Source organism: Cervus canadensis, chromosome 17, assembly GCF_019320065.1.
Source record: "Cervus canadensis isolate Bull #8, Minnesota chromosome 17, ASM1932006v1, whole genome shotgun sequence".
Taxonomy (NCBI): domain Eukaryota; kingdom Metazoa; phylum Chordata; class Mammalia; order Artiodactyla; family Cervidae; genus Cervus; species Cervus canadensis.
This window is the reverse complement of record NC_057402.1, coordinates 45,544,901-45,557,842: the sequence shown is the minus strand read 5'-3', so window position 1 is coordinate 45,557,842 and position 12,942 is coordinate 45,544,901. Positions and strand designations below refer to the sequence as shown.

Below are 12,942 nucleotides of genomic sequence, written 5' to 3'. Positions count from 1 at the left end.
TTGGTTCCTAAAATTTTCCTACTATACACACACACATACATACATATACACATATATACACACAGATTTCAAAATGCTAAGACCAATATTAATTCTTTTTTTTTCCCAATATTAATTCTAACCTTAGGACACCACATAAAGTTGAGTGTGTATTTGCAGTTAGTTCTTCATGTCCTTAGAATATATCATATTCAGGATGTATAAGTCAAAATACTGTGCTGTAAAAGTCACAGAGAATAATTTTTTTTTACCAACTCAGTGGCCTGTCTTGTTTCATCTGTGTTCTTATCCCCTCTCCCTCAGTGTATTATTTTTAAACAAATCCCAGCATTATAGTATCTATTGCAGTATATATATCTAAAAGAAAAAGTTTTTTGCTTAAAAAAAACCCATAGATATAATATCATCACACCTCAAAATTAATAATAATTCCTTATAATCAAATCTTAATATCAAGTGTCAAATGTCTCAAGTTAGGTTTAAAATATCCAGCTATCTCATTTCTTTTTACACTTGGCTTGCTTGGATCAGGATCCAAATAAGGGCTATCAATTTGCAGTTGTTGAAAATGTCTTTTAAGTCTCTTTTAATCTGTAAATTCCTCTTCCTCAATCTTTTTTTTTTCTTTTTTTGCCTTGGCATTTCTTTTGTTGAAAAAGCTGGATTGTTTGTGCTGTAAGGGCCCTACATTCTGGATATCACTGCTTAAAACAGATCTTTTCCTGGCCTCCCTAACAGTTTATCAGTCTGAGCACTCCTGAGCCCAGGTCAGTGGCTCCCTTGTTACTAAGCAGGGCCACTCCAGACATAGGCCCCCGCTCAGCCTCTCGCTCTCCCCTCTGGGCTTCTGCACTCTCCCTGTCTGAGAGCTTCTGTGAGTCGGCCTGGAGGACTTGTCAGCCTCTGGTTCTTTCCTGGGTCTGAGAACAAGGAAGCCGATAGCTGTTCTGTGCTTTTCTGTGGATGGATGTGGGCAGTTGTGGCTCCAGGCACTGCTCCCCCACCCCAGAGTGGGCAGACAGACAGCATACGGAAACTCGGTCTGCATGGAGGCTTCTGAGTGTTAACCATGGGGGCTCAGGTCTGCTCTGGGAGTCTCTGAGCCAGCTTACCGAAGGTGTTGAGTCGGAACCTGCTGAGCCAGGGCAGAGGCCCCGGTAGGCCTGGCAGTGTAGCAAGATTTTAGAATGCAAGAAGTGCCTTGGGCCTCCGGAAAGGGAAAGCTGGTCCTCTGCTGAGCAAGGGGAGAGCAGGATCACAGCCCGACGTGTAGGACTGATTTTGGGGAAAATAGGGTTAGGTCTGCCTTTGATTAATAAGGTGAGAGGCAAAGCTAGAGTGGGCATCAGTGTCATCACTGCGTGAGGCCTGGGGGTGTCACCAGTGTCCTAGGGGAGTTGGGAGAGAGAACGGTTGGGGGTGGTGGCCCTTCTGATCAGGGTCCTAGGAAAGCCAGGCAGCCCTGGTTGAGAGCTCCTGCCTGAACTGCTCTCTCCATGTTCTTTCCTAGACCTGCCAGGTGTGCCAGATGCTGCTGCCCAACCAGTGCAGCTTCTGCGCCCACCAGCGGATCCACGCCCACAAGTCCCCCTACTGTTGTCCGGAGTGCGGGGCCCTCTGCCGCTCTGCCTACTTCCAGACCCACGTAAAGGAGAACTGCCTGCACTATGCCCGCAAGGTGGGCTACAGGTGGGTGCTGTCCTGGGCTTGCCCAGTGGCTGCTGCTTTTTCTGGACCATAGCTCGTTTCAGACTGGAGTTTGGGGAGTTCCCTAGTGGTCTAGTAGTTAGGGTTGGCTACTTCCGTTGCCGTGGCCCAGGTTTAATCCCTGGCTGGGGAACTGAGATCCCATAAGCCACATATTTTGGCATAGCCAAACTATTAGAGGAATTTTGAGTTTTGGTCTTATGAGCCCTGGGCTCTAGCTTAATAAGACAAGAATGTTGATTGGTATGTGGACAGACATTTTTACTTTGTAGGGAACCAGAAAAGCAGGGAGAAGAACAAGGAGTTAAAAAGTTAAACATTGGGGGAAAACAAAAAGCTTTGGGACCTTCCTGGCCATTCAGTGGTTAAGACTCTGAGCTTCTACTTCAGGGGGCACAGGTTTGATCCCTGGTTGGGAAACTAAGATCCCACATGCTGTGAGTGGCACAGTGTGGCCAAAAGATAAAAAAAAGAGAAGAGCTTTAAAGAGGAAGGTATTGGGGAGATTAGTCTATACCTAACATTCACTTTGTCAGTTTGATTTTTTTTTTTAAAGGTATATAAATTTGCTCAGAAAGTTATCATGCTTGGCATATTAATTTTAAAGTACTATTTCAATAATAAATTTGCACATTTTGGTACCTTCAAATCTTCTCAATTTCTGAACAAATGACAAGCTGCCAAAGTCAAAGAACTTTTATCTTTGTGTTGATTAGTTTTTGTCAGTTTGTGAGAAGTAAGACCTGAGAATGGAAAAAATGATCAGCTTCATGGTAAAACCAAGAAAACTCTGTTTTAAACTGATCTATCTCTATGGTGTTAAACGGATATAAGCAAGAAGTCATTTTCAAAGAAAAGATCAAAATGAGGGTGAACGCTCCTTCTAAAACTCATTGATCTGTAATTTTACATTGACCCAATCAGGTCTCCTTTACGTGTTTACTTGCTTGGGAGTTTCTACAGCTTATGTTTTCTGATCATTTTTGCTTCAGAAATTTAATTTTGCCCAAATTTATTAAGGTTTTCTTCTCTTTGGTATTAAATTTTGATTTAGTTCATTTAATGGGCTTCCCAGATGGCCCAATGGTAAAGAATATGCCTGCCAATGCAGGCGACTCAAGAGACACAGGTGTAGTAATCCCTGGGTCAGGAGGATCCCCTGGAGAAGGGAATGGCAACCCACTCCAGTATTCTTGCTTGTGGAAACCCATTTTCCCTTGCCTGGGAAACTGCCAGGGGAGACTGGCGGCCTATAGTCCACGGGGCTGCAAAGAGTCGGACAGGACTGAGCAACTGAGCACAGTTCATTTAATAAACTTTTTTTGAGTTCTTATTGTTGCTTTAGCCTTGTGCCAAACACTCAAGACACAAAGATGGTTAAAACCCATCTCCTGCGCTCAAGGGGGCTTCAATCCGATGGCTTTCAAACATGCATGCAGGTACTTATGATTCAGAGTGGCTAAGTCCTATATTTGAGGAATGGTCAGGAAAGCTTCATAGAGAAGATAGGAGGAGATTTTTAGGTAGAAGAAAGGAGGCGAGCCTATCTGGCAAGAGCAAAGGCAGGGGTGCCAGCACCCACAGAAAACTCTTAGGAAGGATAAACATGGTGTGGGTCACAATGAACTGGAGGAAGGGTGAGCAATGAGACAAGGGGGTTGGTAGGGGCCAGGCTGCACAAGACCTTGTATTCCTTGGCAGGCATCTGGACTTTTTCCTGGGGATAGTGAGGAGCGATGGAAAGATTTGCAGCAGGGGAGTGATCCAGCCAGATCTGTGTTTTAGAAAGATCATTCTGGAAAGCTGATACGTGTATTAGAGGTGAGAGACTAGAGACTGGTTGTGTGACAATTCTGATGAGACACCGAGGGATCCAGCTAAGGCATGGCTGTGAGGATAGAGAGAAGGAAAACCTGAGAGAGATTTGGAAAGGAGAAGCATTAGGGCTTGAGGATGGCTTATGTACCAGGGTGAGGGATGGGGAGTGGTTAGTGATCACTTCCAGGTTTCTCTCTTGGGATAACCATTTCCAAATGTAGACCTATTTCTTTTACGTGTTAGAGAGAATGGAGACGCTAACATATATGGGAAGAAAACAACCCAGAGATGGGGTTATACAGAGCCCTTGCCACCATGTTGCAAAGAGCATGGCTTGGCAGCATTCTAGGCTACATTTTAAAACTGAACACCTGAATGAGTGCTTTTTGCAGTATTCATAACACTTGAAAATATCTTTCTAATTTTGACGTAAGTGTATGCTGCTTGTTTCAAGATCTAATTGAATCCATAGCAATCAATACTTTAGCTTTTGTACTTGAATTTTTAGAAAAAAATATTGATTTATTTGGCTGCATTGTGGGTTTAGTTGCCCCATAGCATGTGGGATCTTCCCCGCCCAGGGATCAAACCCGTGTCCCTTGCATTGGAAGGCAGATTCTTAACCACTGTACCACCAAGGAAGTCCCTGTATTTGAATCTTGAATTCAAGAAATTTTCAGTAACGCAGATGGATTAATAGTATTTTTTGTACTTTAATTATATATTTTACCTTCTTCTATAAGAGTAAAAAGCAATGTAATGTCTCAAAAGTAGTTTATCAAGCCTTTTTGTAAGAAAGGTCAGACAAAATGATGCAGCTAGGATTACTGAAGATACTGACATTAATGTTTTCAGTGATCTGTGGTTGAATTCAGAAGATATGCACACTGACATAGTATTCGTTGTACTTAAGATCTTCAGCTATTAATGTATTTTTTGTAATAGCTTTTATTCAGACGTAATTCATGTACCATCCTATTCACCTATTTAAAGAGTCCTATTCATTGCTTTTTACTATATTCACAAAATTTTACAATCAGTCACAATGATCAATGTTAGAGTATTTTCATCACCCATAAAGAAAGAAACTCTATATTTGTAGTCCTTCCATTCCAAGAGAACAACAACTTTCTGTCACATAGATGTGCCTCCTTTGGATGTTTCATTTAGATGAAATCATATATAGTCTTAGCATAATAGTTTCAAGATTCATCCATATTGTAACAAATAATAGTTATTCACTCCTTTTTTGGGTTTTATGAATAATGCTGCTAATGAACATTCATGTGTAAGTAATTAGGTAACAATGTTTTCAGTCCTTTGGGATATATACCTGGGAGTAAAATAGCTGAGTCAAATTGAGGAACTGCCACATTGTCTTTCAAAGTAGCTACACCACATTTATATTCCGACCAGGGGTGGATGAGAGTTTTGTCTTCTTTACATCGCTGCCAATATTTGTTACTGTCTGACTTTTGATTATAGTTATTGTGGGTGTAAAGTGATACCTCATGATGGTTTTGATTTGTATTTCCCTGGTGGATAATGATGTCAAGCATATCAAGCATATAAATTTATTGGCCATTTGTATATTTTCTTTAGAGAAATATCTATGCAGATCCTTTGCCCATTTAAAAACCATGTTATTTGTATTTTTGTTGTTGAACTGTAAGGGTTCTTTATATATTCAGGTTACAAGTCTTTTGTCAGATATATGATTTGCAAGTATTTTCTCCCATTCTCTGGATAGTAATCATTTTTAATAAATGCTAAGAGTACCTATGTTCCATTTCAATAAGCTCTACTATAGAGTTTTATATTAATAATATTTTTATTTATTTAAAAATTGTATCTTTCGGCTGTGCTGGATCTTTGTTGCTTTGCATAGGCTTTCTCTACTTTCGATAGCTTCTCTTGTTGCAGAGCACAGGCTCTAGGTGTGTGGGCTTCAGTAGTTGTGGCGCACAGGCTTAGTTGCTGTGTGGCAGGTGGAATATTCTCAGACCAGAAGTGGAACCCATGTCACCTACACTGGCAGACAAATTCTTACCCACTGGGCTGCCAAGGAAGTCCTGACAATGTAATATTTTTAGGATTTTGTAAATTATTCTGCTTTTTGTTGATAATTTGGAGAGTGACCAATGGTGTCATAAGGAAGCAAGTTTAGACTACTTAATAATATGTTACCCCATATATCACTCAGTCATGTCCAACTCTTTGCGACCCCATGGACTGTAGCCCACCAGGCTCCTCCATCCATGGGATTCTCCAGGCAAGAATACTGGAGTGGGTTGCCATTTCCCCTTCCAGGGGATCTTCCCAACCCAAGGATTGAACTCCGGTCTCCCACATTGCAGGCAGACGCTTTAACCTCTGAGCCACCAGGGAAGCCTTATTTGTAATTATTGACAAAGCTAAATATTTTACTGCTCTTTATCTTTTCTAAGTGAAAGTCACTCTCTCATGTCCAGCTCTTTGCAACCCCGTGGCCTCTACAGTCCATGGAATTCTCCAGGCCAGAATACTGGAGTACATAGGCTTTCCCTTCTCCAGGGGATCTTCCCAACCCAGGGATTGAACCCAGGTCTCTTGCATTGCAGGCAGATTCTTTACCAGCTGAGCCATCAGGGAAGCCCTATCTTTTCTAAAGCTTTATATATTTGACAGCATATGGTTCTATAATTGTCTATTTTCTCTTAAAAACACAGTTGGTAAAGAGTTGTGTCGTGGGGTTAGATTTCTTTTCTACACAGCTTTTCATTAGTTTGCAAACCCTGTTTGATTCAGTCCTTCACTGAGACCACTCGGCTCGTGTTCTTTTTCCCCTTTATAGTCTTACTTTCCATGAGGTTTCCGCCAAGAATGTCTTCTGGGTAAATTAAATGGATTTTCACTTGTGCTTATGTTGCTCCTGTAGGACTTTGGTCAAACTGCACAAATAAAACCACTTAGATTCTTTACACATGTCAGGTGTATTTGGCTACTTTGAATAAATTTGGAAATGTGTGGATTTTTTTCTCCCCTCATAATTACTTGTGGTGTGGATATGCTTCTGTGTGTTAGGAGCTGGTCACTATTTTGTTTGGCAGGAGAGAAAAGAAAATACAATTTAAATGTAAGTAGTTTGTGTGGAATCTCTAACACATTCACATTTAGTAATGAATGCTTGTTGGCCTTAGTTGCGAACAGACTTTGGGTTCTGTGCACTTTTCCTCATTGCTGATTAAGTTTGTAAAAGGTGATTTTGTCTCCCCCTCTCCCCCTGCCCTGCCCTAAACATACACAAAAGAATGAAAAACAAAAAGGATTGGTCAGGATTCTGTGATGAGTCATGTGGATTGCAAAAATGGGCTAATATGTTGAAATGAATGCTAATATTTGGAGTCAAAGAATTCTTAAGTGAAGACATATCCTTTCTTTCAGTAAATTGACACCCTCTCTTCTAGATTACGGGGATGCCAAGGTTACAGGAGCAAGCTTTATTGCAACAGACAGAAAATAACAGTTACCTCAAGAGCTGGGAGCAAGGAGGGTGTTCTCTCATGTAGGGAGACCTGTCTGTGTTTTCAGGCGGGAAGAAAGACTGAACACATGAGAGAGTCTAGGAACCGGAATAGATGAAGGTTAGCTTAGAGGAACATAATTTTCTGATGTTGAAGAAAGGAAACACAGTATTTATAGAGAGATATTTTGAAGTTGAAAGAAGAGTTCCACATGACCTCAATGTCAGAGAAATGGTTTAAGACAATTCCTATATTATAAAAATGATATAGTCACTAAACAAAACTCAGAAAGTACAAATCAGTAGGGGAAAAGAGAAATAAAAATGTTATCCATAGTCCCACTGAGGAGAACTTAGAACACTGATGAGCTGCAGAGTCCAGAATGGTATCAGGCACATGTGCCTATTGAGAGCTTGAAGTGTAGCCAGGGCAACTGGACGTTTTATTTTATTGATTGAAATTTAAATAGTCACATGGACAGTGCTGTATGAAACACTTCCGTCATCACAGCAAGTTCCACAGTGCTGTTCTAGAGCACTTCTTGGGCTTTGAGGGCTGTTTGTTTTAATGTGGTTGTCATGGTGGGTGTAGCACCTCCTCGGTGTACATTTTATTAAGTGAACATCCCTGCCTGTTCCGTGCCTGCATGTGGGGAGGCACAGGCTTTCTGCAGTCTCCTTCTAAAACTCATCCTGGACTCCTGCAATTGGATCACACTTAAATGGGTGCTATTAATGTCATTTTTGAACCATACTCCCCTTTCTCCACTCCCACCAGCTCTATGGTTAGGCTCAATCAAGTTTTTAGCTTGCAGAAGAATATTCTCTGGCCTGTGAGGGGAGGGCTTTCTTTCCCCTCCTTGACCAGGAGGGTCTTGGGCTTGGGAGGCCCCGGTGACTGCATTGTGCCTGGCGGCAGCAAGCAAACTTTCAAGACTAAATGCATAAGGGAGGGGTAGGTCCCTGAGATGGCTCTCTTCCTGTCCTCTATCCCTGCTCTTCTAACACCACTTCTTGGTCTGACATACCTGTTCCCTGGCCCCACCTCTGTCATCCAGGTGCATCCACTGTGGGGTTGTCCACTTGACCTTGGCCTTGCTGAAAAGCCACATCCAGGAGCGGCACTGCCAGGTCTTCCACAAATGTGCGTTCTGCCCCATGGCCTTCAAGACTGCCAGGAGCACCGCGGACCACAGCGCCACCCAGCATCCCACCCAGCCCCACAGACCCTCCCAGTGAGTGTGGCTCCGGGGCCTGCAGGCCTGTGGGAGCAGAGCAGATCAGCGTGGGGCCCAATGGGAGGTGTTGGATGGACTGGGAAGCCCAGGTTAGTGGCAGAGAGTGGCTAGAGGCCCGGAGTGCTTCGGAGATGTCTGAGACCGGGGAGTGTCCACGTTGGCTCAGAGTATTGCTTTTCCCAACCTGAGTCTGGTTCGGAGAGATCATACGTGCAGTGGAGGGGCCTGTGGTTCTGCCGGCTGGGCCTTGGTCACCTCATGCCCTGGGGCTTGTCGTGGCAGGCTCATTTATAAGTGCTCCTGTGAAATGGTCTTCAACAAGAAGAGGCACATCCAGCAGCACTTTTACCAGAACGCCAACACGGCGCAGGTGGGCGTCTTCAAGTGCCCTGAGTGCCCGCTCCTGTTCCTGCAGAAGCCGGAGCTGATGCAGCATGTCAAGGTGGGGCCCCTCGGGGAGGGGGCTGGGGAGACGGGCATGTCCTCAGGCCAGGTGCCTAGCCCTGCATCCCCTGCCCCCAACCAGTCAGTAATCGCTCCCTCTGTCCCCAGAGCACCCATGGTGTGCCCCGCAACGTGGATGAGCTGTCCAGCCTCCAGTCCTCAACAGACTCGTCTTCAAGCCGCCCTGGCCCTCGAGTGCCTGCTGAGCCCCCAGCCCCCAGTGTGACTGCTCGGGGCAGTGCCCTGCCCTCCAGCCGCTGGGGCAGGCCTGAGGCCCACCGCAGGGCTGAGGCTAGGCCCCGGCTGAGGAACACTGGCTGGACCTGCCAGGAGTGCCAGGAGTGGGTTCCTGATCGGGAGAGCTACGTGTCCCACATGAAAAAGAGCCACGGTCGGGTAAGTGCGGCACATGCAGGTCCGTCTGTCCTACGAGATCAGAGCCTCTGCCACGGCATGACCCCCTGTGGTTCCTGGTGCCATGGGCATGGTGGGCGATGCAGATCCTGAGTTCTTGGGGCATCCTTCTTTCTGCCTGCCTCCTCTGAGAAGAAAGATGCACCCAGAAGTGTCTTAGGGTTCTGATGCCTTGCATCCTGTGGTCCCCATAGACGTTGAAGCGGTACCCATGTCGGCAGTGTGAACAGTCCTTTCACACCCCCAACAGCCTGCGCAAACACATCCGCAACAACCACGACACAGTGAAGAAAGTCTACACTTGTGGGTGAGTCCCTGGAGGTGGGAGTCAAGGGGCTGAAATTCATCCAGACCACTGTGGTACCCCTAGGGCTTTTCTCAGCTGTGAGATCAGGGCTCAGAGGCAAGAGACAAGCCAGTTTCTATTGGGAAGTGCTGTGGCTAGGTTAGGAAGAGGGTGTTCCAGAGCCTGGTGGCTCTGGAGGTCTCCCCCTTCCCAACTCCTAAGCCCAGGCCACCCTGTCCGGCGGTGGTGGAGGGCCCTGAGGTTGGAGAGGAATGGGTGCGATGTGAGCAGGTGCCCTGTCAGCCGTGAGACTTCAGCACCATCTCTCCGAGCTTTTGGACAGAACAGGCTGCTGTCAGGCTGGCCGCTGGGCCCACACTTGGGTCTCTGGACACTGATACCAGAGAGAGGAGAGTCAGGTCACAGCTTAGGGCCAATACAGATACTCTGACTTCCTGTCGTCTTCTGCCTTGGCTGGCTTGTACTGGTTGGATTTCCCAGTGCCACCCTGCCAGCCCGAGGACCACCCTGCCTACCCCAGACTATCTCCCCTGGAGCCAGAGGCAGCTTCACCTCAGACTGCCTGCTTGGCCCCCCAGACCCCGGGGCCAATCATCTTACACGGCCGCTCTGGCTGCGCTTCTGCAGGTATTGCACAGAGGATAGCCCCAGCTTTCCTCGGCCCTCCCTTCTGGAGAGCCACATCAGCCTTATGCACGGTATCAGAAATCCTGATTTGAGCCAGACGTCCAAAGCCAGACCTTCGGGTGGACATTCCCCTCAGGTGAGTGTGGGGCCCCTGCCCGCCGGAGCAGCTTGCCTGGTGAGGCTGGACCTGGAGGGGTGCTGGGCAGGTTACCAGAGCCCACATGTCCTTGTGGCCGGGGAGCAGCCAGCAGTGACAGCAACCTCCATGCGGGTCACTCTCTAGCCTTGTGTGACCTGCCTGGGGACCGCACACAAAGAAAGGAGCAGGGATCCCCGAGGTGGCCCAGTGACCTTTTCTCGCCGCCGTTTCCGTCACCGTGACCCCGTCTCTCGGGTGTCCTGTGCCCTGTGGACACTGGATCGCGTCCACCTACCTCCTGCCTCTGCCTCTCTGCGGTCCTGGGAGGTGGGGTGGGTAGGCCTGACTGTTGGGAGAGGATGCAATGCTTCACTGAGTCACACCCCCATCCCCACCCCCACCCCACCCCCTAGTTCCAGAGGAGCCAGACCTAGAATCCCACTACCCCGGACCCTCTGACCTCACCCCTGTTTCATGCCCTGTACCCATTTCTGGTCAGCTTCTGGGGCAGCCTCGTGTCCCTCTTCCCAGTGGACTCCCCCTACTCCATGGTGGGGGTGGCTCCTCATAGGGGCAGGCATGCCTGGGAAACCCAGAGAGCTGCCTAGCTTTTCAGGGGGCTCTTTACTGGCTATTCGGAGAAGGGCCCTGGTCTGCAAAGGCCCTTTCACACACAGCAGGTAGGGTGTCAACTGACGCTTCGGCAACAACTGTCTATGATTAAGATGCACACCTTCTTTTCTCTGCACATGCGTACACCCTTTGATCTAGCAATTCCACTTCTGAGATTTATCTGTCAGATAGCTTTGGCCTAGGGGATAAAGAAATCTGTCAATATATGTTGTAAAGTGAAAAAAAGCAGGGTGAAGAAAAGTGTGCATGCAATGCTGTCATCTTGTAAAAGGTGGTGGTTGTATTTCTGTGCGTGACTGGAACATCTTTCGGCGGTACCTCAGAACCTGTGTTGTCTGGGGAGCCAGGGAGGGGGAACTTCATCTCTTCTGTACCTTTTCCACGTCTTTGGAATGTTGTGCTACATGGATGTGTCCATTAAAACAAGCAAAAGAAGCAAACCACACCTAGACCAGAACTTAGGGCTGGGCTGAGTCCGGCCTGGGTGATGATTCTGCAAGTCCTTGGACTGCGTTGCCCATGCTGGGGGCTCATGTCCTGGGCTTCCAGGCTCACATCGTTTCTCCTTCAGGTGAACCATCTGAAAAGACCAGTCAGCGGAGCGGGGGCTGCTCCTGACACCAGCAGTGGCACGCCAGTCTCTTCCACCAAAAGGCACAAGTCGCTTTTCCAGTGTGCGAAATGTAGCTTTGCCACGGACTCAGGGCTGGAGTTCCAGAGCCACATACCTCAGCACCAGAAGGACAGCTCCACAGCCCAGTGTCTCCTCTGTGGCCTGTGCTACACCTCTGCTGGCTCCCTCAGCCGCCACCTCTTCATCGTCCACAAGGTGAGAGACCAGGAGGAGGAAGAGGCAGAGGCGGCGGAGCCAGAGGAGGGCTCTGGGGAGGAGGTGCCCATGGAGACCAGGGAGAACGGACTGGAAGAAGGTGCCGAGGAGCCTCTGGTGGGCGACTCCGAGACGGGGAGATCACTGGGCCTGGCCCAGGACGAGGACGGGGCCCAAGACGCTTCCAGTCGACCACAGACCTCTCAGGACCGGGACAGCCTCACACCGTCCCCGCAGGTGTGACCGGAGGCCCTGCGGTGCATGGGCGGGGTGGCGCCATGGTGTCCTCCGCCTGCTGTGTGGACAGTGGGAAAGAACAGGCCCCGCCCGGCGTGAGTGTGTCTGGCTGTGTCCTGGAGCAGTGTCTGCCCTGAGCTGCGGGGGGCTGGGTGGCCCCCAGCCCTGGGAGATGCGGGGTCGCCCAGGACCCTCACAGCTCCGAATCTGCTTCTGTTATTTATGGCTTTGTGCTGCTTCTCGGTACCCCAACTCTCGTCTGTGTCCTTCTAACCCCGACGCTGTCACCTCTGCTCAAGGCCCTTCAGCAGCCGCGCTCTTCTGGGAGGTCCCCTTACTCTGCCTTCAGCCCAGGCCTCCCTGCAGCAGCTTGCTTCACAATACCAGAGCCTGAGACAGGGGAGGAGGGTGCTGGCGTGTCCCCCCTCTGAGAGAGCGCGCCCCGCCCGGCTTGCAGAGGGCTCTCGGTCCCCATGCCCTTCCTCTCTGTCTTCTCTGATTCCTTCCCTGCAAACAGTCCTGAGGATGCATTGTTGTGCGGGCTCATCCTGTCTGTGTGGGCGGGAAAAGCTTCTGTTCGGAAGCTGGGCGCAGAGAGGCAGGACCCCCCTCCTTCCCCCACCGCCCCCTTGAAGGAGCTGTGCGTCCTTGTTCTGCTGCTGTTCTGCCTTTCCTGATGAGCGGGGTTCGAGGCACACAGACATGGGGATATTTGTACTCTTGCTCCTGTGCCATTAGAGAGGCCGCTGCCCCAGCAGCCAGCCCCTCCTCCTCTCGGCTACACTCATGTTGCTCAGACTATATTTCAAATAAAAGAAAACCTTCTTACCATGCAGGTAGGCTCTTGTATTCCTGTTCAGGTGAGCCTGACCCTACCCTCCTCCTCCTCAGACTTCCCTCGCTGGCCCATCTCTGTGAGAGAATGGCGTTTCCTGCTGTCCAAGAAGGAAGGTCCTATCTAGATTCTGCAGCTGTGGTTAGGAAACCAGGAGCTCAGGGCTTCTGAAGGGGTGAAGGGAGGGTCGTAATGCCAGTCAGGAGTCACAT

The 12,942-nt window shown here is 48.4% G+C and overlaps 1 protein-coding gene across 3 annotated transcripts in view; it reads left to right on the top strand.

Annotated features, from left to right (window-relative positions):
- ZNF592 (zinc finger protein 592) overlaps positions 1–12,728 on the top strand; it is a 48,058-nt gene extending 35,330 nt beyond the window's left edge. For all 3 annotated transcript variants that reach the window (XM_043489639.1, XM_043489637.1, XM_043489638.1), the window contains 7 exons: positions 1,511–1,689; positions 8,086–8,262; positions 8,548–8,707; positions 8,818–9,105; positions 9,318–9,430; positions 10,058–10,193; positions 11,401–12,728. In XM_043489639.1, the coding sequence (XP_043345574.1) occupies positions 1,511–1,689; positions 8,086–8,262; positions 8,548–8,707; positions 8,818–9,105; positions 9,318–9,430; positions 10,058–10,193; positions 11,401–11,901 (1,554 nt within the window). In that variant the 3' untranslated portion in view covers positions 11,902–12,728. The remainder of the gene's footprint in view (positions 1–1,510; positions 1,690–8,085; positions 8,263–8,547; positions 8,708–8,817; positions 9,106–9,317; positions 9,431–10,057; positions 10,194–11,400) is intronic.
- Positions 12,729–12,942: the final 214 nt, after the last annotated feature.